At 35.5% G+C, this 24,099-nt stretch overlaps 1 protein-coding gene across 1 annotated transcript in view; it reads right to left on the minus strand.

The window, feature by feature from the left end:
* LOC309609835 (uncharacterized protein C12orf50 homolog) overlaps nt 1–22,211 on the minus strand; it is a 36,083-nt gene extending 13,872 nt beyond the window's left edge. Inside the window, exons 1-6 of the mRNA XM_082351827.1 lie at nt 22,092–22,211; nt 21,620–21,740; nt 8,949–9,107; nt 7,667–7,744; nt 7,472–7,585; nt 394–504 (exon numbers count right to left, since the gene is read on the minus strand). Coding sequence (XP_082207953.1) covers nt 394–504; nt 7,472–7,585; nt 7,667–7,744; nt 8,949–9,107; nt 21,620–21,740; nt 22,092–22,103 — 595 coding nt within the window. The 5' untranslated portion in view covers nt 22,104–22,211. The remainder of the gene's footprint in view (nt 1–393; nt 505–7,471; nt 7,586–7,666; nt 7,745–8,948; nt 9,108–21,619; nt 21,741–22,091) is intronic.
* Between the last annotated feature and the right edge of the window lie 1,888 nt (nt 22,212–24,099).

Raw genomic sequence — 24,099 nt, forward strand, 5'->3', positions numbered from 1 at the left:
GGTAATGTCTTGGACTTAAATGCAAGAGATTATGTTTATCACAGTTTGAGTTTACGTTGTTAAATCTGGCTCATTATTCCAGCATATTAACTTCCAGTCATCTGTAAATTTTATAAACGCATCTCTATACATCTAGTCATTCAATTGTTTAAATGTAAAATCATTTATTCTACAAATATTTACGGAGTGCACATCATGTGCCAGACATTCTACTAGAGATTCGTCTAGAGCAATTGATTATACACAATTCCTGACCTCAAGGAGTTTATCCAAAGCCAATGAATAAAATGCTAAAAAGATGTTGATGAAACAAATCAGTTATGAGAGAGAAAATTCAGACTCATTTATTATATGGTGACATACTCAGAATCAATCAGTAATAAACTAACTTACCTCCATTTTCAAAAGCAGCACTGTCAGTCCTTGGTTTCCTATCCAGTGATGCTTTTATCTCACCTTGCCTTTCAAATAGGCTGAATTTTGTTGGAACTGTCAGACTGTCCCCTAGGAAAAAAAAAAAAAATCACTCCAGGAACCATTACGCGTTTACCTAAGTTTATGATAGAATTTATGATGACAGTAAAAAGCCTAAAAGTTAATGGAAATATTGTTTGCACAATGATTTGATGAACAATAAATTTATAATTATACAAATTTTAAGCCAATTTATAATTAGGAGGAAAGCAGAAGGCAAGTTTATTTTCCTATGTGGATAACGTATCAAGTGGCAGTTAAAAAATTTAAGCAATCTAACTCTATAGTGTATGTATATTTAGTTTATTTGATGTGCTTTTCATATAATGAATTTTGTAATATTTATTTTGTTTTCATCTACTAACCATGAACAGAGTAAAAAGTATTAGGGTCAACTACTGATTAAAAAATGCTAATTATACTGATAATTAATTCTCACCATTTCCTTATACATCTCTAACTAATTTTCTCCAAAAATAAAATATTAAAAGGAGAATAAAAGAGCTATGACAATCTGATACAACTCGTGATTCTGGACTGGATTCTAAACCAGGGAAAAAACTTCATTTTGTTATAAAGGACATTTATGGCACAATTGGTGAAAATTTTTTTAAAAAGTCTGTAAATAATATTAAATCAGTAGTACTTTCCTGATATTGATATTTATACTGCATTTGGGTGAGAGTTATGTAGGGGCATCATGCCTGCAACTAACTCTCAAACAATTTGAAAAAATAACAACAATGTGTGTGTTGAGAGAGAGAGGGAGAGAGAGTGAAAAATCAAATGTGTAAAATGATAACATTTGGGGAAATCTGGGTAAGGGGTATTCATGAGTTAACTGAAATTATTTAAAAATAAAAAGCTTTTTAAAGCCATAATATAAAGCAAAAATGCATATAATTGTCTTTATAATCTGCCATTTTTAATATTCATTGCTAATGTGTTTGTTTTTGTTTTGTTATTGTTTTATTTTTTCTTGTCTCCATAATTCAAGAAACCTGTCCTTCACTAGATGGCTCCCATCTATCAGCTAGGTCTTTTTGATTATTCTACCATCTGATGGCATGGTGCTGCCACCTACTGCCATATGTTTAAATAGTTTGCCACACATACGTACTTGCAAGAAAGGCATTCTACTTTTTATGCTATACTCATATTGATTCTGGGAGACTTTGCCAACTATCGTTTTTTTTTTCTTTTAAAGAGGAGAATAGAATTCAGATCTCTCCTACTCCTGCAAAACTTGTTTTTCAGCTCATCCCAGGGGCAAGAAAACTACTTAAACTCATGGCAACCATGTATTTTTTTCTCTGAGTTCCTTTTTTTTTTTGAATTTTATTTATTTATTTTTTTATACAGCAGATTCTTATTAGTCATCAATTTTATACACATCAGTGTATACATTCAATCCCAATCGCCCAATTCATCACACCACCACCCCCACCCCCCCGTGGCTTTCCCCCCCTGGTGTCCATACGTTTGTTTTCTACATCTGTGTCTCAATTTCTGCCCTGCAAACTGGTTCATCTGTACCATTTTTCTAGGTTCCACATATATGCGTTAATATACGATTTTTGTTTTTCTCTTTCTGACTTACTTCACTCTGTATGACAGTCTCTAGATCCATCCACGTCTCAAAAAACGACCCAATATCGTTCTTTTTATGGCTGAGTAATATTCCATTGTATATATGTACCACAACTTCTTTATCCATTTGTCTGTCGATGGGCATTTAGGTTGCTTCCATGACCTGGCTATTGTAAATAGTGCTGCAATGAACATTGGGGTGCATGTGTCTTTTTGAATTATGGTTTTCTCTGGGTATATGCCCAGTAGTGGAATTGCTGGATCATATGGTAATTCTATTTTTAGTTTTTTAAGGAACATCCATACTGTTCTCCATAGTGACTGTATCAATTTACATTCCCACCAACAGTGCAAGAGGGTTCCCTTTTCTCCACACCCTCTCCAGCATTTGTTGTTTGTAGATTTTCTGATGATGCCCATTCTAACTGGTGTGAGGTGATACCTCATTGTAGTTTTGATGTGCATTTCTCTAATGATTAGTGATGTTGAGCAGCTTTTCATGTGCTTCTTGACCATGTGTATGTCTTCTTTGGAGAAATGTCTGTTTAGGTCTTCTGCCCATTTTTGGATTGGGTTGTTTGTTTTTTTAATATTGAGCTGCATGAGCTGTTTATATATTTTGGAGATTAATCCTTTGTCCATGGATTCGTTTGCAAATATTTTCTCCCATTCTGAGGGTTGTCTTTTCGTCTTGTTTATGGTTTCCTTTGCTGTGCAAAAGCTTTGAAGTTTCATTAGGTCCCATTTGTTTATTTTTGTTTTTATTTCCATTACTCTAGGAGGTGGATCAAAAAAGATCTTGCTGTGATTTATGACAAAGAGTGTTCTTCCTATGTTTTCCTCTAAGAGTTTTATAGTGTCCGGTCTTACATTTAGGTCTCGAATCCATTTTGAGTTTATTTTTGTGTATGGTGTTAGGTAGTGTTCTAATTTCATTCTTTTACATGTAGCTGTCCAGTTTTCCCAGCACCACTTATTGAAGAGACTGTCTTTTCTCCATTGTATATTCTTGCCTCCTTTGTCATAGATTAGTTGACCATAGGTGCATGGGTTTATCTCTGGGCTTTCTATCTTGTTCCATTGATCTATGTTTCGGTTTTTGTGCCAGTACCATATTGTCTTGATTACTGTAGCTTTGTAGTATAGTCTGAAATCAGAGCGTCTGATACCTCCAGCTCCATATTTTTCCCTCAAGACTGCTTTGGCTATTCGGGGTCTTTTGTGTCTCCATAAAAATTTTAAGATTTTTTGTTCTAGTTCTGTAAAAAATGTCATTGGTGAATTGAGAGGGATTGCATTGAATCTGTAGATTGCTTTGGGTAGTATAGTCATTTTCACAATATTGATTCATCCAATCCAAGAACATGGTATATCTCTCCATCTGTTGGTATCATCTTTAATTTCTTTCATCAGTGTCTCATAGTTTTCTGCATACAGGTCTTTTGTCTCCTTAGGTAGGTTTATTTCTAGGTATTGTATTCTTTTTGTTGCAATGGTAAATGGGAGTGTTTCCTTAATTTCTCTTTCAGATTTTTCATCATTAGTGTATAGGAATGCAAGAGATTTCTGTGCATTAATTTTGTATCCTGCAACTTTACCAAATTCATTGATTAGCTCTAATAGTTTTCTGGTGGCATCTTTAGGATTCTCTATGTATAGTCTCATGTCATCTGCAAACAGTGACAGTTTTACTTCTTCTTTTCCAATTTGTATTCCTTTTATTTCTTTTTCTTGTCTGATTGCCATGGCTAGGACTTCCAAAACTATGTTGAATAATAGTGGTGAGAGTGGACATCCTTGTCTTGTTCCTGATCTTAGAGGAAATGCTTTCAGTTTTTCACCATTGAGAATGATGTTTGCTGTGGGTTTGTCATATATGGCCTTTATTATGTTGAGGTAGGTTCACTCTATGCCCACTTTCTGGAGAGTTTTTATCATAAACGGGTATTCAATTTTGACAAAAGCTTTTTCTGCATCTATTGAGATGATCATATGGTTTTTATTCTTCAATTTGTTAATATGGTGTATCACATTGATTGATTTGCATATATTGAAGAATCCTTGCATCCCTGGGATAAATCCCACTTGATCATGGTGTATCATCCTTTTAATGTGTTGTTGGATTCTGTTTGCTAGTATTTTGTTTAGGATTTTTGCATCTTTATTCATCAGTGATATTGGTCCTTAATTTTCTTTTTTTGTAGTATCTTTGTCTGGTTTTGGTATCAGGGTGATGGTGGCCTCATACAATGAGTTTGGGAGTGTTCCTTCCTCTGCAATTTTTGGGAAGAGTTTGAGAAGGATGGGTATTAGCTCTTCTCTAAATGTTTGATAGAATTCTCCTGTGAAGCCATCTGGTCCTGGACTTTTGTTTGTTGGAAGATTTTTAATCACAGTTTCAATTCCATTACTTGTGATTGGTCTGTTCATATTTTCTCTTTCTTCCTGGTTCAGTCTTGGAAGGTTATACCTTTCTACGAATTTGTCCATTTCTTCCAGGTTGTCCATTTTATTGGCATAGAGTTGCTTGTAGTAGTCTCTTAGGATGCTTTGTATTTCTGCGGAGTCTGTTGTAACTTCTCCTTTTTCATTTCTGATTTTATTGATTTGAGTCCTCTCCCTCTTTTTCTTGATGAGTCTGGCTAATGGTTTATCAATTTTGTTTATCTTCTCAAAGAACCAGCTTTTAGTTTTATTGATCTTTGCTACTGTTTTCTTTGTGTCTATTTCATTTATTTCTGCTCTGATCTTTATGATTTCTTTCCTTCTACTAACTTTGGGTTTTGTTTGTTCTTCTTTCTATAGTTCCTTTAGGTGTAACGTTAGATTGTTTATTTGAGATTTTTCTTGTTTCTTGAGGTAGGCTTGTATAGCTATAAACCGCCCTCTTAGAACTGCTTTTGCTGCATCCCATTGGTTTTGGATTGTCATGTTTTCATTGTCATTTTTCTCTAGGTAGTTTTTGATTTCCTCTTTGATTTCTTCAGTGATCTCTTGGTTATTTAGTAACCTATTGTTTGGCCTCCATGTGTTTGTGTTTTTTACGTTTTTTTCCCTGTAATTCATTTCTAATCTCATAGCGTTGTGGTCAGAAAAGATGCTTGATATGATTTCAATTTTCTTAAATTTACTGAGGCTTGATTTGTGACCCAAGATGTGATCTATCCTGGAGAATGTTCCATGCGCACTTGAGAAGAACGTGTAATCTGCTGTTTTTGGATGGAATATCCTATAAATATCGATTAAATCTATCTGGTCTATTGTGTCATTTAAAGCTTCTGTTTCCTTATTTATTTTCATTCTGGATGATCTGTCCATTGGTGTAAGTGAGGTGCTAAAGTCCCCCACTATTATTGTGTTACTGTCGATTTCCTCTTTTATAGCTGTTAGCAGTTGCCTTATGTATTGAGGAGCTCCTATGTTGGGTGCATATATATTTATAATTGTTATATCTTTTTCTTGGATTGATCACTTGATCATTATGTAGTGTCCTTCCTTGTATCTTGTAACATTATTTCTTTTAAAGTCTATTTTATCTGATATGAGTATTGCTACTCCAGCTTTCTTTTGGTTTCCATTTGCATGGAATATCTTTTTCCATCCCCTCACTTTCAGTCTGTATGTGTCCCTAGGTCTGAAGTGGGTCTCTTGTAGACAGCATATAGCTGGGTCTTGTTTTTGTATCCATTCAGCAAGCCTGTGTCTTTTGGTTGGAGCATTTAATCCATTCACATTTAAGGTAATTATCAATATGTATGTTCCTATGACCATTTTCTTAATTGTTTTGGGTTTGTTTTTGTAGGTCCTTTTCTTCTCTTGTGTTTCCCACTTAGAGAATTTCCTTTAGCATTTGTTTTAGAGCTGGTTTTGTGCTGCTGAATTCTCTTAGCTTTTGCTTGTCTGTAAAGCTTTTGATTTCTCCATTGAATCTGAATGAGATCCTTGCCGGGTAGAGTAATCTTGGTTGTAGGTTCTTCCCTTTCATCACTTTAAGTATATCATGCCACTCCCTTCTGGCTTGTAGAGTTTCTGCTGAGAAATCAGCTGTTAACCTTATGGGAGTTCCCTTGTATGTTTTTTGTTGTTTTTCCCTTGTTGCTTTCAATAATTTTTCTTTGTCTTTAATTTTTGCCAATTTTATTACTATGTGTCTCGGCGTGTTTCTCCTTGGGTTTATCCTGTATGGGACTCTCTGTGCTTCCTGGACTTGGGTGGCTATTTCCTTTCCCATGTTAGGGAAGTTTTCGATTATAATCTCTTCAAATATTTTCTCTGGTTCTTTCTCTCTCTCTTCTCCTTCTGGGACCCCTATAATGTGAATTTTGTTGCGTTTAATGTTGTCCCAGAGGTCTCTTAGGCTGTCTTCATTTCTTTTCATTCTTTTTTCTTTAGTCTGTTCCGCAGCAGTGAATTCCACCAGTCTGTCTTCCAGGTCACTTATCCGTTCTTCTGTCTCAGTTATTCTGCTATTGATTCCTTCTAGTGTAGTTTTCATTTCAGTTATTGCACTGTTCATCTCTGTTTGTTTGTTCTATAATTCTTCTAGGTCTTTGTTAAACATTTCTTGCATCTTCTTGATCTTTGCCTCCATTCTTTTTCCGAGATCCTGGATCATCTTCACTATCATTATTCTGAATTCTTTTTCTGGAAGGTTGCCTATCTCCACTTCATTTAGGTTTTTTTCTGGGGTTTTATCTTGTTCCTTCATCTGGTACATAGTCCTCTGCCTTTTCATCTTGTCTATCTTTCTGTGAATGTGGTTTTTGTTCCACAGGCTGCAGGATTGTAGTTCTTGCTTCTCGTGAATTCCTTGTTTTATATGCAGAAAATAATGTTCTTCTTATCTTGCCTTCAAGAGCAAGATGTTCACCAACAGAAAAGTCAGATTTACCAGAACATAAGATCCATAAAAGGCATAGCTTTGGAATTATTCACCTGCTTTGCCCTTGAAATTGGCTGGTACACAGGAGGCACTCATTCAATTAACAAACGTACCCTTGTTCTGCCATTAATGTTGTTCTGTGATCTCCCTTTTGTCCTTCTAGGGCTAAGTTGTCCCTTCTACTTATAAAGAAAAATCTACACCTGTTTCACAGGGAGATTTATTTTCATAGCCAAATAAAATGGTAAAACCAAATTATTTACAGAATGATTGCATGGGGTGTGTAGTGCTACCATGTGTTTATTAAGTCTATTCATTCTGTGCTTCCTCTGGAAAATACAATTACATTAATAGCAGCTTTTCATATTAAATTTAGGTCATCGATAAAATCACTTCCTTCTCACTCTCAATTCTGATGTATTATTTATCATTTGACTTCAGTGCATACCTTACTAAATAATTCACAGCTATCACACCAAGTACCTCTTATTCATCACCTTGAAATGCTTCCTTTTCATTCCTTACCTTCCTGCAATTCACTGCCATTTTCCAAAGGCTTTTCTAACTCTTTTTCCACCGTAGAGGCTATGCTTTTAGATGATAAAGTATCTGGAGGAGTATGAAATCTGTAGTATTCACCTAATCTCCCACAAGAAAATTAACAGTTAGTGTACTTCTCACATCAAATATTAGAAAATCCACAAATGTTTGATTTCTTACCAGATTTATAACACATCTCCTTTATTGCTCTTTTTTCTTCAATTTCTTCAGGAGTCTTTGTCCATAAACTAGAAGCATCTATAGGATATATATTTTTTTAATTAAATTGTCCCAAAGCCAAATAATCTGAAAGTTTATAAACCAGAATGAAACATCCCACACATTGTTCTCATGAATAGATTACTGTTTTAAAAAACATTTAAAATCAATAATTTGCACACCGTCAAATGTTTCTCATTGCTATATTTTACATTTTAGAAAGAATCAGTCAAGAGGAAAGAAATAACTATACATTATGTGTCTTGAGATGAGAAGCTTCAGGTACAGATTCACATTTGAGATCATCTTTGTTTGCTTGCTTGCTTGTTTGGAGAAGGAAGATGTAAGTATGGGAGACACAGAGCTACAGCAGAAAAGGACACATCTCCTTCCTCCTCTTCTTCCTCAAAGTTAGTTTTTAAAATTAAAGGATGGTGAATGGGTTACGATATATCCTCCTGAGGTTTCAGGGGCTCCCGACTCTGGGACAGAGGTGCAATTCCCTCCTGAGTTTGTTTCTGTAGTAAAATACCTACAGAAAAAATGTCACATTTCAGTTTTTCAATGTGCCCACATCCTGTGTCTCCGCGGAAGGACATATTCCAGGATAGAGACAGACTGAGAGTTTATTTTTCCACATGCCTATCTTGTTTGTACATACTTATTGGCACTGCAGGGCTGTGATGATATGGGAGGAATAGCATGGGCTACACTGCAAAAGACCTGGGTTCTAACCTTGTTTATACTTTGGCAAGGAGTACCTGGGATAATGCAGATGATAGTGCTTTATAAATTATAAACTACTCTATTGATCTCTATAACTTCAAGGATTAAATGTGAGACAGATGGATATAATCATGTAATAGATTGACACTCATGTATATCAATGTTAAGTTATATATAAATAATAAAAGTTATATAAATCAATGTTATCAATATTAAGTTATAAAAAATAAAACAGGTTATTAGTATACCTACAAGCAACTGTGTGTTTTTAAACATGAGATCTGTCTCCTAGCCATCATACAACAAAAAACTTCCAATCCAAATGATAAGCATATGTGTACACATAGAACAAATTAGAACATAATGAATTTAATATACTTAATAAAGTGAAAGCTATTTTCTCACCCAAATCTGCCTTATATATTACATTATACACTTCTAATAGTTAAACAAATATGTAGAAAATACCATGAGGTTTTTGAATGTGCACTGTGAATCTGAGAAAAGGTTTACTAACCATTTTGTTCATCTTCTTCCTCCTCTTCTTCCTCAAAGTTTGTTTTTAAAACTAAGGGATGGTGAATGGGTCGTGATATATTCTCCTGAGGTTTCAGAGGTTCCTGACTCTGGGTTGGGGGTGGAATTCCTTCCTGAGTTTCTTTCTGCGGTGTGATATCTATAGAGGAATGGCAACATTTCAGTCTTTTCAAGATACACGTTTTGGTGCATGTTCAATGATCAACTGTTGTCCTCCTGATTAACTGCATATTTGTTAAAAGCTGTCTGATCAACCGTTGTCCTCCTGATGAACTGCATATTTGTTAAAAGGTGTCTCTTCTTATTTCTGGAAAGGTTATTGAATTAACTTGCAAAAAAATATCAACATTTTGCTGGTAAGGTTTGGAAAATATGCTAATTCATAGACTTTAGATAGTAATTATAACCATAACTTGGTATATATCATACTTTGATATAAATACAAAGTGATCATAAGCATTACTGTATTCTTACATTACATCCGTGGGATAAGAATAACTTAACTAATCACATTACAATAATTTAACAAAAGCAAACTCATATAAGACATAGCTTATAATGGCAGAGTATACGTGTTCAAAAGAGGAAAAAATCCAATGGCTGGGGGTTGATAACTTCGAAGTGAGAATAATACTTTCAGATTCCTTTATTGACTCACATGTGTCAGATTGACCAAAGCTCTAGGTCATATTTAAATGTTCTATAACCTTCAAAACTAACCAGCAAATAACAGAAAAAGCCAGTGAACAGCTGTATCTTCTATCATTACTTATTCAATTCCCTTGGTTTTTCAAACCAATAGTTATCAAATTTGGCTAATTATCAGAATCAGCTAAAAAAATTTTCAAATCATCTTTTGGCTCTCTGTTTTTCAAGTTTCTGATTCAGCAGGTCTAAATTAAAGTCTAGAAATCTGATACTATTTTTTAATGTCTCCGATAATTACAAAATCAGCCAAGTTTGGAAACCACGGCCCCAAATCAATGATCATCTATCTGGTGTCCTGGGTCATGGGAAGGCTTTCAGTGGGTTTGCCATCCCAATAATTTGAAAGCCATCTATCGTATTCCAGATCCTTAATTTCCACATCCATTTTCACCCTAAAATTAGTTTGCCTGAGAGCAAGGCTCAGTTCACAGTAACCTTTTCTCCACTTTACAAAATAAAGCTCTACTTTACCCATGCCAAAATTTTCTATAGCACATTGCCCAAAAAAGAAATCCTCCTTTACTGATTAATCAAACCACCATGAACTCATAGGGCTTTTTCCATTACCTTGACTTATACACATTTCTACCAGGAGAAAATCATTTTGTGATAGGCAGAATAATATTGTCCCAAAGATGTCCAAGTCTTAATCGCTGAAACCTGTGTATGCATTAGGTTATACAGGAAAGAGGAATTAAGACTGCTAATCAGCTGACCTCAGAATTGGCAGATTATCCTTTATTATTCAGGTGGGCCTTTGAAAGTAGAAGAGAAATACAGAAGAAAAGAGCTAGGAAAAGAAGTGTGACAGTGAAAGCTAGGTCAGTGATGCAGTGTCAGAAGGACTTGACTATCCATTGCTGACTCCGAGGTGGAGGAAGGGGGACATGAACAAAGGAATACTGAAGACCTCTAGAAACTGGAAAAGGCAAGGCAACAGATTCTCTCCCAGAAATCTCCAGAAGGAATGCAGCCCTGGAGACACCTTAATTTTAATTCAGAGAGATCTCATCAAATTCCTAAACTATAGAACTACAAGACAATAAACTTGAATTGTTGAAGTCACTTAGTTAAGGGTAAATTGTTACAACAGTAACAGAAAATGGATACACGTGGTATTAGAAAAAAGTGCTATCTGGTTGGAATGTTCTGAATTCAAATGCATAATCGAGTATGTTGCTAGTTAAGAATTTTTGTTGAAAAATTTTGCTTGCTCCATTTCTAGACTATTGTGAAAGAATATGTCACTCTTGAAAAAAAAGTCTTGTGGTGTCAATGAAAAGAGAGCACTAGTAAGAAACTGTGAAGGAAAAACATGGCTTTAAACAGAACTTTTTAGCTATTCTCAATACATATTCCCAAGACTTGTCATTAGCTTCAAAGAAAAGCTTCACTGAACATTCAAAACAATACAAGTTAATATCACATTTTATAAAAGCTTTATTGAGATATAATTCACATACTATACGATTCCTCATTTAAATGTATAATTCAATGTTTTTTAGTATATTCAGGGAGATGTGCAACCATCACCATGATCAGTTTTAGGATATTTGATCACCCCAAAAAAGGAAACCCATACCAATTAGCAGTTACTCTTCATGTCCACCCAATGTCCCCAGCCTTACAGAAGCACTAGTATACTTTCTGTTTCTATGGATTTGCCTATTCTGGATATTTCATATAAATTGAATTATATAATATGTGATCCTTGTACATGACTCCTTCCACTTACCACAGTGTTTTTTATAGCCAAATAATATTTCACTGTATGCATATACCACAATTTATCCATTCATCACATGATGGACACTTGGGTTATTTCCACTTTTTTTGGTTGTTATAAATAATGTTGATACGAATATTGTTGTGCAAGTTTTTGTGAGGACATATCTCTTGGGTATATACTTAGGAGTGAATAAGTAGGACATATAGTGACTCTATGTTTAATCTTTTGAGGAACTGCCAGACTGTTTTCCAAAGCAATTGCACCAATGCAATTGCAATTACCTCGTCAACTCTTATTATCTTTTTGATTAAACTATTCTAGTAGATGTGAGTGGCATCTCACTGTAGTTTTGATTTACATTTATCTAATGGTTAATGATGATGAGCATCTTTTCATGAGCTTATTAGCCATTTGTATATCTTTGAGAAATATCTATTCAGAGTCTTTGTCCATTTTGTAATGGGATTGTCTTTATATTATTGAGTTGTAAGAGCTCTTTATATATTCTAGATATGTCTCTTATTAGATGAAAGATTTGCAAATATTTTCTCCCATTCTGTAGGTTGTCTTTTCACTTTCTTGATGGTATTCTTGAAACACAGAGTTTCTAATTTTGATGAAATCCAATTCATTTTTTTCATTGATTGCTTGTTTTTCTGGTGTCATAACTGAGAGGGGTTTGAATAACCTACAGTTTCTTATAAGAATTTTATAATTTTAGCTCATATTTAGGTCTTTGCTCTATTTTGAGTTAATTTTTGTAGAGTATAAAGAAGTCCAAGTTTGTTTGTTTGTTTTTAATATGGCTATCCAGTTTTCTTAGCACCATTTGTTGAGAATACTATTCTTTCCTCCATTGAATGGTCTATGCACCCTTTTCAAAAATCAATTGACCAGAAATTGATTTACGGAAAGGTTTAGTTCTGGTCTCTCAATTTTATCTCATCGATCTACATATTGATTTTTATGCCAGTACCAGATGGTCTTGATTACTGTAGTTTTGTAGTAATTTCTACATTTCAAAATCAGTAAGTATGAGTTCTACAACTTTGTTTTTCATTTTCAAGATTGTTTTTACTATTCCGGGTCCCTTGAAATTCTATATACCATTGACCCTTGAACAATACATGCTTGAACTGCAAGGGTCCACTTGTACACCGATTTTTTTTTTTAAATAGTAAATACTACAGTACTTGACAATCCAAGATTGATTGAATCTGAGCCTGCAGAACCATGGATATGGAGGAACTGCAGATTCAGAGAACCCTCTGAATCTATAGTTATCTGAGTATAACTATAAGTTATACTCGGATTTTATATGGCTTGGAGGGTCAGCTCCCCTAACCTCCTGTTGTTCAATGGTCAACTGTACATTTTAGAATCAGCTTGTCAACTTCTTCAAATAAGTCATTTGGGATTTTGATAGGAGTGGCATTGAATCTATAGACCAATTTGGGAGGTACTGCCATATTAACAATAAAACCAATCTATGAACATGGTCTATCTTTCCATTTTTAAAGTTTCTTTAATTTTTTTCAACAACGTTCTGTAGTTTTTGAATGTTTTGTTCTTCTTTTGTTAAAGTAATAACTAAATATTTTTAATGCTGTTGTAAGTGGAATTTTTTTTTTCATTTCATCTTCACTTTGTTCATTGCTAGTATATAGAAATACAATCAATTATTGTATATTAATCTTGTACCCTGCTGAATTTATTACTTCTAATAGTTTTAAACAAGTTTTTTAGATTTTTCTAAATGAAAGATCATGCCATATGTAAATAGAGATCATTTTATTTCTTCCTTTTCAATCTGAGTGCCTTTTATTTAGCTTTATTGCTCAATCCCCCTGGCTTTAATATAAATGGCAAGAAAACATCCTTATCTTGTTTCTGAATAAGGGGAAAGGCTTTCAGTTATGCCAGTAAGTATATTAGCTGTGGATTTTTCATATATGTCCTAGATCAGGTTGAGGGAGTTTCCTTCTACTTTTAGTTTGTTGAGTGTTTTTATCATGAAAGAGTGTTGGTTTTTGTCAGTGCTTTTTGTTCAATATACTATGATGACCATGACCATGGTTTTTTTTGCCCTTTATTCTACTGATCTGGTGTATTACATTAATTCATTTTTTGTAGTTAAACCAACCTTGCATTTCTGGGATAAATCCCACTTGGTCATGAACTAAAATCCTTTTTTTAATGTTGGATTTAGTTTCCTAGAATTTTATTGAGTATTTTTGTGGGTATATTCTGTATAATACTATTAATATTATATTACATCTGTAATGTGTTACAAACCCCAAAACACATTGTTATAATTATTACTTTCTATAACTTTATATTTCTTAAAGTAGTTGAGAGGAGAAGGAAAATACATATCTATAGAGTTTGATACATTAGCTTTCTTATTTATCATTTCTAGTTTTCTTCATTTGAGTTACCACCTGGTATCATTTCTTTACCATAATACAGGTTTGCTTTTGCCTGCCTCTTTTGTGCTGTTATTGTCAAATATATTACATTTCTAAATGTTATAGGTTCAAAATACAATTATATACATGTACATATTTTTTTTTTTTCTTTCAGTACTTTGAGTATGTCATCCTACTGCCTTCTGGACTACTTTTTTTCTGGAAAAGTCAGCTGTTAATCATACTGAGGTTCTCTTATATGTGACAAATCATTGTTATTTTGCTTCTTTCCAGAATTTGCTTCTGTTTTGGCATTTACTCTTTTAACTGTGATGTGTCTAGATGTGTCTATCTTTGGTTTATTCTACTTAGCATTTGTTGTGCTTCTTGGATATGTAGATGAATAATTTTCATCAAATTTGGGAAGCTTTCAGCCATTATTTCTTTGAATATTTTTTTCTATTTTCCCTCCTCTCATTCTGGTACTCCCACTATGCATGTCCCACATTTATCTGAGGTTCTGTTCATCTTTCTTTTTCTTTTTTTTAATTGAAGTAAAATTGATTTACAATGTTGTGTTAGTTTCAGGTGTACAGCAAAGTGATTCAGTTATACATACATATACTTCTATTTTTTTCAGATTCTTTTCCTTTATAGGTTATTATAAAATATTGAGTATAGTTCCCTGTGCTATATAGTAGGGTCCTTGTTGGTTATCTGTTTTATGTATAGTAGTGTGTATATGTTAATCCCAAACTCCTAATTTATCCCTCCCCCTCCCCCTTTCTCCTTTGGTAACCATAAGTTTGTTTTCTATGTCTGTGCGTCTATTTCTGTTTTGTATACAAGTTCATTTCTATCTCCCGCCCCTTTTTTTTTAGATTCCACAGATAAGTAACATCATATGATATTTGTCTTCTATGTCTGGCTTACTTCATTTAGGATGATAATCTCTAGGTCCATCCATGTTGCTGCAAATGGCATTATTTCATTCTTTTTTATGGCTGAGTAATATTCCATTGTATAGATAAAGGGAGAGGGCCCAAATCAATAGAATTAGAAATTAAAAAGGAGAAGTTACAACTGACGCCACAGAAATACAAAGGACTGTAAGAGACTACTACAAGCAATTATATGCCAATAAAATGGACAACCTAGAAGAAATGGAAAAATTCTTAGAAAGGTACAATCTACCAAGACTGAACCAGGAAGAAATAGAAAATATGAACAGACCAATTACAAGTATTGAAATTGAATCTGTGATTTAACAACTCCCAACAAACAAAAGTCCAGGACCAGATGGCTTCACAGGCAAATTCTACCCAACATTTTTCTTTTTTCTTTTCAATTCTATACCTTTTTCAGACTATATAATCTCTATTGATCTATCTTTAGTTTGCTGATTCTCTCTTCTGTCAGCTTAAATCTGCAGTTGAACCCCTCTAATAATTTGTCATTTTGGTTATTGTTCAACTCTAGAATTTCTATTTCATTCTTTTTCATAGTTTATATACTTTTCCAATAAAATTCTAATTTTATGTGCAGTAATTATTTCTCTAAGTTTGTAATGTAATTATGTTGTTTTAATAAATTATATATCAATAATAATTGCAATGACAACTCAATCCTAAAAAAATGTATTCAAGAGGTAAGTTAATGACTATAAGTCTCCATAATGTGGAGGCTTATTCTTATAGGAATTTTAAAAATTTAGATTTTAATTTATTCTATTTTATTTTATTTTTATTATATTTAAATTTGACACCTATTTGCTTTTAAACTTGGAGATGATCACCAGAAGGATTAGGCCTCTTTTGAAAATGTCTGGTTTAGCAACATTTAAATGAAATCTTTTTTTTTTGGCTGTGCTGGGTCTTAGTTGCAGCATGCAAGATCTTCGTTGCCACGTGCAGGATCTTCGTTGCGGCATGCAGGATCTTTAGTTGTGGCGTGTGGGATCTTTTAGTTTGGCATGCAGAATCTTTTTTTTTTTTTTTAGTTGCGACATGTGGGATCTTTTTTTTTTTTAGTTGCGGCATGTGGAATCTTTAGTTGTGCGTGCAAACTCTTAGTTGCGGCATGTGGGATCTAGTTCCCTGATGAGGGATCGAACCCAGGCCCCTGGCATTGGGAGCATGGAGTCTTAGACACTGAACCACCAGGGAAGTCCCTAAATGAAATCTTTTTCAAAAGAGTCCAAAACCTTTTTTAATTTTTTAGCAGATTAAAGTTTAAATTGCATAAAGACTAACTGGCAGTTTTATATTCCCAGACAAAAAATGCAGGACTCAAGTACTGAACTTAGTGCTTAAAGATAACAGACAATGGCAAATCAACTAATGGGAAATTGCTTTTGGCAAACACCTCATTCTGGAAGAGCACAGCTGGTAACTTAGATAGCATTGCTGTGGCTCCAACTCACCTACTTAATATGGACCACATGATGGGTCTCAATTCCTTGATCAGAGGCCCTAGAAATTTTCACAGGTTACACATTTAAATGTGTAAATTTTATCTTATTTTGACTGGCTACAAACTTACACATGAATTGCACAGTGCTATGTATGAAACAATAGTTATATTTCGCTACCAAAAAATCGTCATTAATCCCACCCTGAATTTGTCAATCACATGCACCTACTGAAACATAAAGGTAGATTTTAAAATAAAGGTATAACTTTGTAATTTAATTTTTGTCTAAGGTGAGATGATTTATTTTCCCGGATTTGGTTAATATGAACCTTGGTAGGTAAATGTCTCTGGAAATATTTTAGGAAATATTAGGTCTATAAAAGATCAAATTATATCTTCTGAGGTACTGAAATATTTTTAGAATGAACAGATGATGCAGTGGGTTCAACACATAATTCAAATGAGCTTCGTAGTTTCCTCTAGTCTGGAAATTGAATCCTCTTTCCTAGAGCACAGACATCTGTCCGGGCAGAGAAAAAATATTTACCTGCTTAACATGAATAAATACTTTTCTGGACTTCCTGGGATAGAATTAGCCACTATGTGAAAGGTAGTACTATGTACCTATGTTTCGTGGTTGGGATTCATCAGTAAACAAAATAAAGATTCCTACTCTTACGGAATGTTCATTCTATAGGGAGGAATCAGACAACAAACAATAGATGTAGTGAAGAAATAAATTATACTTTATCTGAGAAAATGATAAGGGAAATGGCAAAAGAAAGCAGAGCAAGGCCAGGAAGAATGTGTAGGGAGGAAGTGGGAAGGCTGCCACATTTCAAACAGAGTATTCAGGGTAGACCTCATTAAAAGATGATATTTGAGTAAGGCCTTGAAGAGGTAAAGGAGTTGACCATAAAGCTGTTGAGAGAAGGGCGTTTCATGCAAAGCCCTTGAAGCAGGAGCCTACTAGCAGGGAGAAGCAGGGAAACTGGTATGGTTGGAGCAGAGTGGGCAAGTAGAACAGCTGCAGGAGATAAATTCAGAGAGGAAACAGGGCACCAGATCAAGTACAGTCATTTAGGCCTTTGTCAGGACTCTGATTTTACTCTGAATGAAATGAAAACCAATTGGAGGGGTGATGTCTGATTTATGCATAAGAGTATCACTGACTGTGCTTTGAACAGACATAGAGGGACAAGAGTTGAAGTAGGAAAACCATTTAGGCTACTGCAGTAATCCAATCAAGAAATGATGTCGGTGTTTTGGCCCAAGGTGGGAATAGTAGAAATAGTGAGAAAAATCGGATTTTGGATATATTAAATACAGTAGAGTTAACAGGATTTCGGTATGGATTGGATGTGGGATATGAGAGAAACAGAGTTTGAGGATGATTCAGTTGACCTGAAGGATAGAAGGATAGAACTGCCATTAAACCAAGATAGAAAGGCTATGGATATAGCAGGTTTGGGGATATAGGAGTAAAATTGTGAGTTGAGTTTTGAATGTGTTAAGTGGGAAATATCTACTCAAGAGCCCAAGTGAAAAGTTGAATATAAGGATCTTTGAAGTTCAAGAGAGAGGTCTGGAATAGATATGTAAATTTGGGAGTAATTTACATGTGGATCATAATCAAAGGCATGAGACTGGATGAGATTACCAAGGGAGTAGGCAGAGAAGAAAACAGAACCAAGAACTAACTCCTAGAACATACCACATGTAAGAGGATGGGGAAAAGAGGAAAAACCAGTGAGGGAGAGCAAAAACAGAATACTAGGTAGATAGGAGTAAAACAAAGAGGTACAGGGTCTTGGAAGCTAGATAAGGAAATTATATCAATGAGGGAGGAGTGATCAAATCTGTCAAATGCTGCTAATCATTCCAGTTATGAAAGGACTGAAAATTGACCACTGGGTTTAATAATTTATATATCAATGGTGAAAGAGGCTGAAAAGGATGATTTACATGGGATTAAGAGAGAATGGGTGGGGAGGATTTGATAATACCAAGGATAACTATTTTGAGAACTGCTACAAAGAGAAAGAAAAAAATGGGGTGGTAGCTTGTAAGAGGATGGATTAAGACAAAGGAGATTTTTTTTTTTCAGTTCAAGTTTAATAGAAACTACAGAAGATCAAAAGTGATACCCTACCACTGTACACATCAGCTGGCCTGTCCCATAATACAGCTCAGGCCATTCCCTCCAGAGGAAGAAAGGCTGGCAATTAGTATTTAGAGTATTATAACTGAGAGAGTGACTGAGATGGGGAAGGGTAAGCTCAGTGGAGGAATTGAGTTCAAGGAACTGAGAGGCTAGGGTGGTAGATCATATACTTACATATTGGAATCACCAAGAATTGACACAGGAGTACAGTTAGAGTGACTATAGCCAGGAGTTCATACTTCTGAAAAATGGGGAGGAAGGACGTGAACAGATGTAGACAAAAGCAAAAAGAACAGCAACACCGAGGGGGGATAATGGCATGAGATACAAACTGGATGGTTTTAAGGAGAAGTGATAGAGAACAATCTGAAATTGGCAATAGGACCCAAGGAAACCTTCTACCTCATCTCCAGATCAAGTGGTACTTGAGAACTGGGGATAAAAACCGCCACCACTTGTAGAGTGCTGCTGGAGAAGGAGAGGGGAGTGACGCTTACACTCGACTATGAAGATGAAGGGAAAGTTCAGGGAAGAAGTTGAAAAAGAATTCTGCGGATAATGAAGGTTGGGGAGGAGTGGATGAAAGGGGCCAAATAAGGAGAGGAGTGAGTCATTTGAAAGATGGGGTTTCTAATATTGACTGATGTGAAATAATAGAAAAGAAATACATTGGTCTCTGCCCCCAGTTCCTGGCACAGAGTTCCTAAAACCTTGGTGATTTCCTAAGTAAAAAGAGCACTGGGAACATCTTTTGTTCTAATATTTGGCCTTTGACCCTGGTTCCTGACACAGAACTCCAAAATCCCTCAGAGTTTCCTCAGTGATGGCAATGTCCTTTGTTCTAATGAGGTGACTCTGGGTGGGCTCCTGGTAGCTTCATGAGTAGGGTTTGTCACCAGAAAGACCAAGCCAGCATTAGAAGCTTGGAACTCTCAGCCTCGCCCCCATGTCCAGGAAGGGGAGAGGGGCTAGAGATTGGTTTAATAATCAATCATGCTTACCTGATGAAGCCTCCATAAACATCCCGAAACTATAGAATTCAGAGAGCTTCCAGGTTGATGAACACATCCACGTACTGGATGGTGGCACACCCCAACTCCACAGGGACAGAAGTTCCTGTGCTCGGGCCCTTCCAGACCTCACCTTATGTGCCTCTTCATCTGGTTGTTCTATTACAGTAGAGGATGCCATCCTCTATGGCATCGTCTATTACAATAAACTCGTAAACATAAGGAAGCGTTTCCCTGAGTTCTTTGAGCTGTCTAGCAAATTATTTAATCCAGGGAGAGAGATCATGGAAACCTCCAATTTGTACCCAAGTTAGACAGAGCCTGTGGGTAACCTGGGGACCTTCTACTTGCAATTAATGTCTAAAGTGGAAGGTAATCTTTGGGGATACAGTCATTAATCTGTGGGGTCTGTGTTAACTCTGGTTAGTGTCAGAATTGAATTAAATTATAGGACACCCAGCTAATGTCACAGAGAATTGATTGGTGTGGGAAAAAACCCATTTGTATGGTGTCAGAAGTGTTGTGAGTATGGTACTAGTGTGAGAATAGAGGAGAAACACACAGGAGTATTTTTTTTTCCCCCTAGGGAAACTGACATAAACAGGAATAAAGGGCAGAATAAAATTAGTCCTGGTGAATTCAAAACACATAAGTGGATTTGTCCCCTGTAGACAGATGAAAGGAGGTTTGAGGAAGTAGGGTATTAGCAGCCTATGAAGCCTGCTTATCCCCTCTCACGATGGAGGTAGAATGGCTAGGGGAAGGATTTGGTCCCAGTGCATGGATCTGGTTTTGACCCTATTGAGAGAGGGGAAACCTTATTCCAAGAGTCAGGAGCAGTTTTGACACATGTTGAAGAAATTGAGACTTCCAGAAAAGCTAGAATTTATTTTTGACATCCAGATTCTATGCCTAATAAATGAGAATAATAAAATGTATCCCTACAGAACTTAGCCCAGGGCATGTCTTATAGTGGGGAGCCCAATAATTGTTACACAGACACTCTACCTTTCCTTTGCCCAGAGATGCAGTCTTTGTTTTCCTCTAGTCCTAAAAGAATTAGTTTGAAAGATAGCAATTTTACCCATAGACCTTTAGGAAGCAAACTATTACACTAGATATAGAGAATTTAGTACAATGTCCTCATGAAATAAAATCACACTAGATGTAAAACAATGGGATGAAGTTAACCACTTAGTAAGTGTAATAACTTGCATCCCAGTAGGTTACCTTCAGTAGTTATCTATCTGTCCCCATCCATCTATCCATACATCCAATTTTATTGAGCATCTGTGCTCCAGACACTGTGCAAAGCATTGGTAAAGAAACTAGTTATGATCCCCATCCTTGTGATGTTTACAGTCTAGTGAAGAAAAACATTGATCAAGGTATCACATGTATGATGAATGCTATGAGATCAGAGTTTTCCAGAAGACTATAACAAAGAAACATAATTTTTAGTCATTCATTTGCCAAGGATTATCTGAAGCCAAGTTTTCAAATCCAAAGGACTGATATTCTGTAAACTCATTTCTAGAATAATTCCATCATAAGAAATATGGTGGCCACAGCAGGAGAGTGGCATAGCTATAGCATCAGGAAAACCTGACAATCCCAACTTCTTAAGCAAAGTTCTTGCCATTCACTGTTATAGGGCTTGGTGTCTTCCCTATCCCCTTCCCAGAACCTAGTTTAAGGTTCATCACATAGTAGAACCTCAGTGTCATTTAGTTGGATTGAAGTATGCCACTTACTCTGCAACAATGGGATTGCATTTTATCCACAAATGAAGTCTTAGGAAGAACCACACATCTAGCTGTTCTTCTAGAAGCAGAAGTGTGCAAACCAGAGCATGCCCTTGCTCTCCCCACCTATGAGATAAGGGCACAACGGTGAGGCCAGTTGTGCGATGATTTGCTGAGACAGTTCCCCTCTACCTAGTGAGGTCAGTAGTCCTCTCACTTTTCAGATGAATAAATCCACTTTAGAAACACAGAGAAAGTTTGACTTGCTCTTTGTTCACTACATTTTTGTTGGCTACTTGATGGCTCATTCTAAGCTTCATCTCATGATTCTTGATAGAACCATCCCAAATCATTCACTGGCTGTTAAACTGCATTACTCACCTTGTCATACTTTATTTAACGTGTCATTCTATGCTGCTACTCCAAAACCAGATTATAATATGGTATATCCGTGTTATTCAAAAGAAATACTCACTGCTACTTGGTGGCAAAAATAATCCATTGATATTTCGAGGTTTGCTGTGATAAAAGATACAACTGATCTTCACACAACCAAGAGGCTGTGTTTCCCAGAAGCATGAAATGCTGCAGTTTTGCTAGACAAAGGAGGTGGGGGAAATGTAATGATCAGATGCCATATTCACAGTACATACAATGTGCTACAACACAACACAATGTGACAAAAACTACTGCAATTGCTGATTTAAGATCACCTGTGTTTCTAGGCTTTGAGTGTTTCTAAGCTCTGCTATTTAAAAGATGCAATGGGTTTCCTAAAATATACTTGCCCATTTTTTTTAAGAATTTAAATTGAGCAAAGTGCAAAATGCCTAAAATTAAGTAATGGAAGGAAAAATCATTTCTTCTCAATTGTGTTGTAAGAGTATAGTTCAGTATTATCGAAGGGAGATGCTTTTATCAAACGTGATGATGCTGAGTAATTCTACCTGCATTTCCATGTGTCTAGATCTACAAAGTGGATCTAAACATTTTCCTTCTCTCCATAATGAGCACACAGTGTCACTGCCAAGGGCCTCTTCACAGTGTCGGAATCGGCACTGGGAACCCTAAAAGGAAAAAGTAAACAGTATAGAAAACTCAATATATGAATGTTAGTGTTTAACAACAGATTACTAATCAACTAAAGAAAATATGAGGAGATCAAATTAAAACTTAAAAAAATACTACAAATACAAGGCCATAACGTCTAAATTCTAGCAAACCAGTCTAATTTTAATGAAAGACACAAGATAATCTAATGATTAAATAGTACAACACGCCATGAGTCACTGATAAAATTCTCCTTCTTGTTATCAGTTAATCCATATGGCTCACTAAGGATAAACATATAAAAGATCAGTGACACTTTTAATCACAATCCAGTGACAGAAGGATCTAATTTTTCTTTCTTAAGAAAGCCAGAATTTTTTAAAGAATCATCATCCATATTCTAATTGTAGAGATGATCTCTATTAATCATATCTTTTATTAGATAATTGTTTTCTTACTCAGTTTATGGAGATACTAAGTATATTTATATAGGGAAAGTGAATGGAGCTTAAACTTTATATTATTGTGGAATTTTAAATAATTAGCACATTGTGCTATGTTACATTACATGTATATGCCATATGCCCTTGGTCTACAATTGTGCCTATACATTTACACATTTATATCATTATATCCCAACAAAAGCAGATGTAGATTATTTTAAAGGGCTGCTATTTTTTTATTTTATATGTTTTACACATAGGTCCACAGTTGGGAAAACTTCAGGTCATTGGCTTTTGGGGCAGAGGGTGGGTAACATAGAATAAAAATATCCTATTAAACTCATCCCTTTTTTAGACACGTATTTCAGGGTTGTTCCTTATTTTTTTTCCCACCCTCTTACTCTCTGTCTTCAGTCTCTCTCCCTTTTAAGGTGGATCTGTAGGTCTCGTAGTCCAGGATAGTGGGCAGGAACCAGATAAACTGGTATTTGAACTCTATTTTGCCCATAATCAGAAAGTCAATCTGCTACTCACCCTCTCTGTGCCTCAGTTTCCTCACCTGTAAAAAGGGAATAAAGTGCCCTCCTCACAGATTGTTGTAAAAATTATGGGAGATAAAGTATTGTGATTGCTACTATTACTTTTATTTTTTCATTTATTTATTGAGAACTTACTAAGTATTTGAGGATACAGCAGTGAAATAGACAAAACTCTCTGCCCACATGGAACATAAATTCTATTATTTCTTATCATCCTAGGGTTTAATCTTAAAGTAACAGGTAAGAGAAGTAGATCTCATTCTTACAGTCAAGTTGACTCCATTCAGTTGTCCTAGCAGAGATGAAATGCTTCAAACCAGACACAGCATGTCTTTCACTGGGTTCATTCTGATATGAACATGAAGCTCCAAACACTGAATTTCTACATCTCTTATTTGGTTTCATTGAGATCCATTAATCCTAATCACATAGATTAAATATTTTTTCCCATTTTAACTTTATAAACTTCAATTAGTGTTTAGCCAATTTGTTTGTATTACTTTCTTTTCCTTTTTCCATGATATTATTTGCTGTTACTTTGACAGGGGAAAATTCAGTAATTTCGTTAATAAATTTCAAAATAGGGGGTAAATTAGATTTATTTAACTGTTTGATAGTGACCTGAATTTAACTATTCAAATTTATATGACTGGGGCTTCCCTGGTGGCGCAGTGGTTGAGAATCTGCCTGCCAATGCAGGGGACACGGGTTCGAGCCCTGGTCTGGGAAGATCCCACATGCCGCGGAGCGACTTGGCCCGTGCGCCACAACTACTGAGCCTGCGCGTCTGGAGCCTGTGCTCCGCAACAAGAGAGGCCGCGACAGTGAGAGGCCCGCGCACCGCGATGAAGAGTGGCCCCCACTTGCCGCAACTAGAGAAAGCCCTCGCACAGAAACGAAGACCCAACACAGCCAATAAATAA

Source organism: Balaenoptera borealis (genome assembly GCF_965194805.1).
Source record: "Balaenoptera borealis genome assembly, chromosome: 13".
Classification (NCBI taxonomy): Eukaryota; Metazoa; Chordata; class Mammalia; order Artiodactyla; family Balaenopteridae; genus Balaenoptera; species Balaenoptera borealis.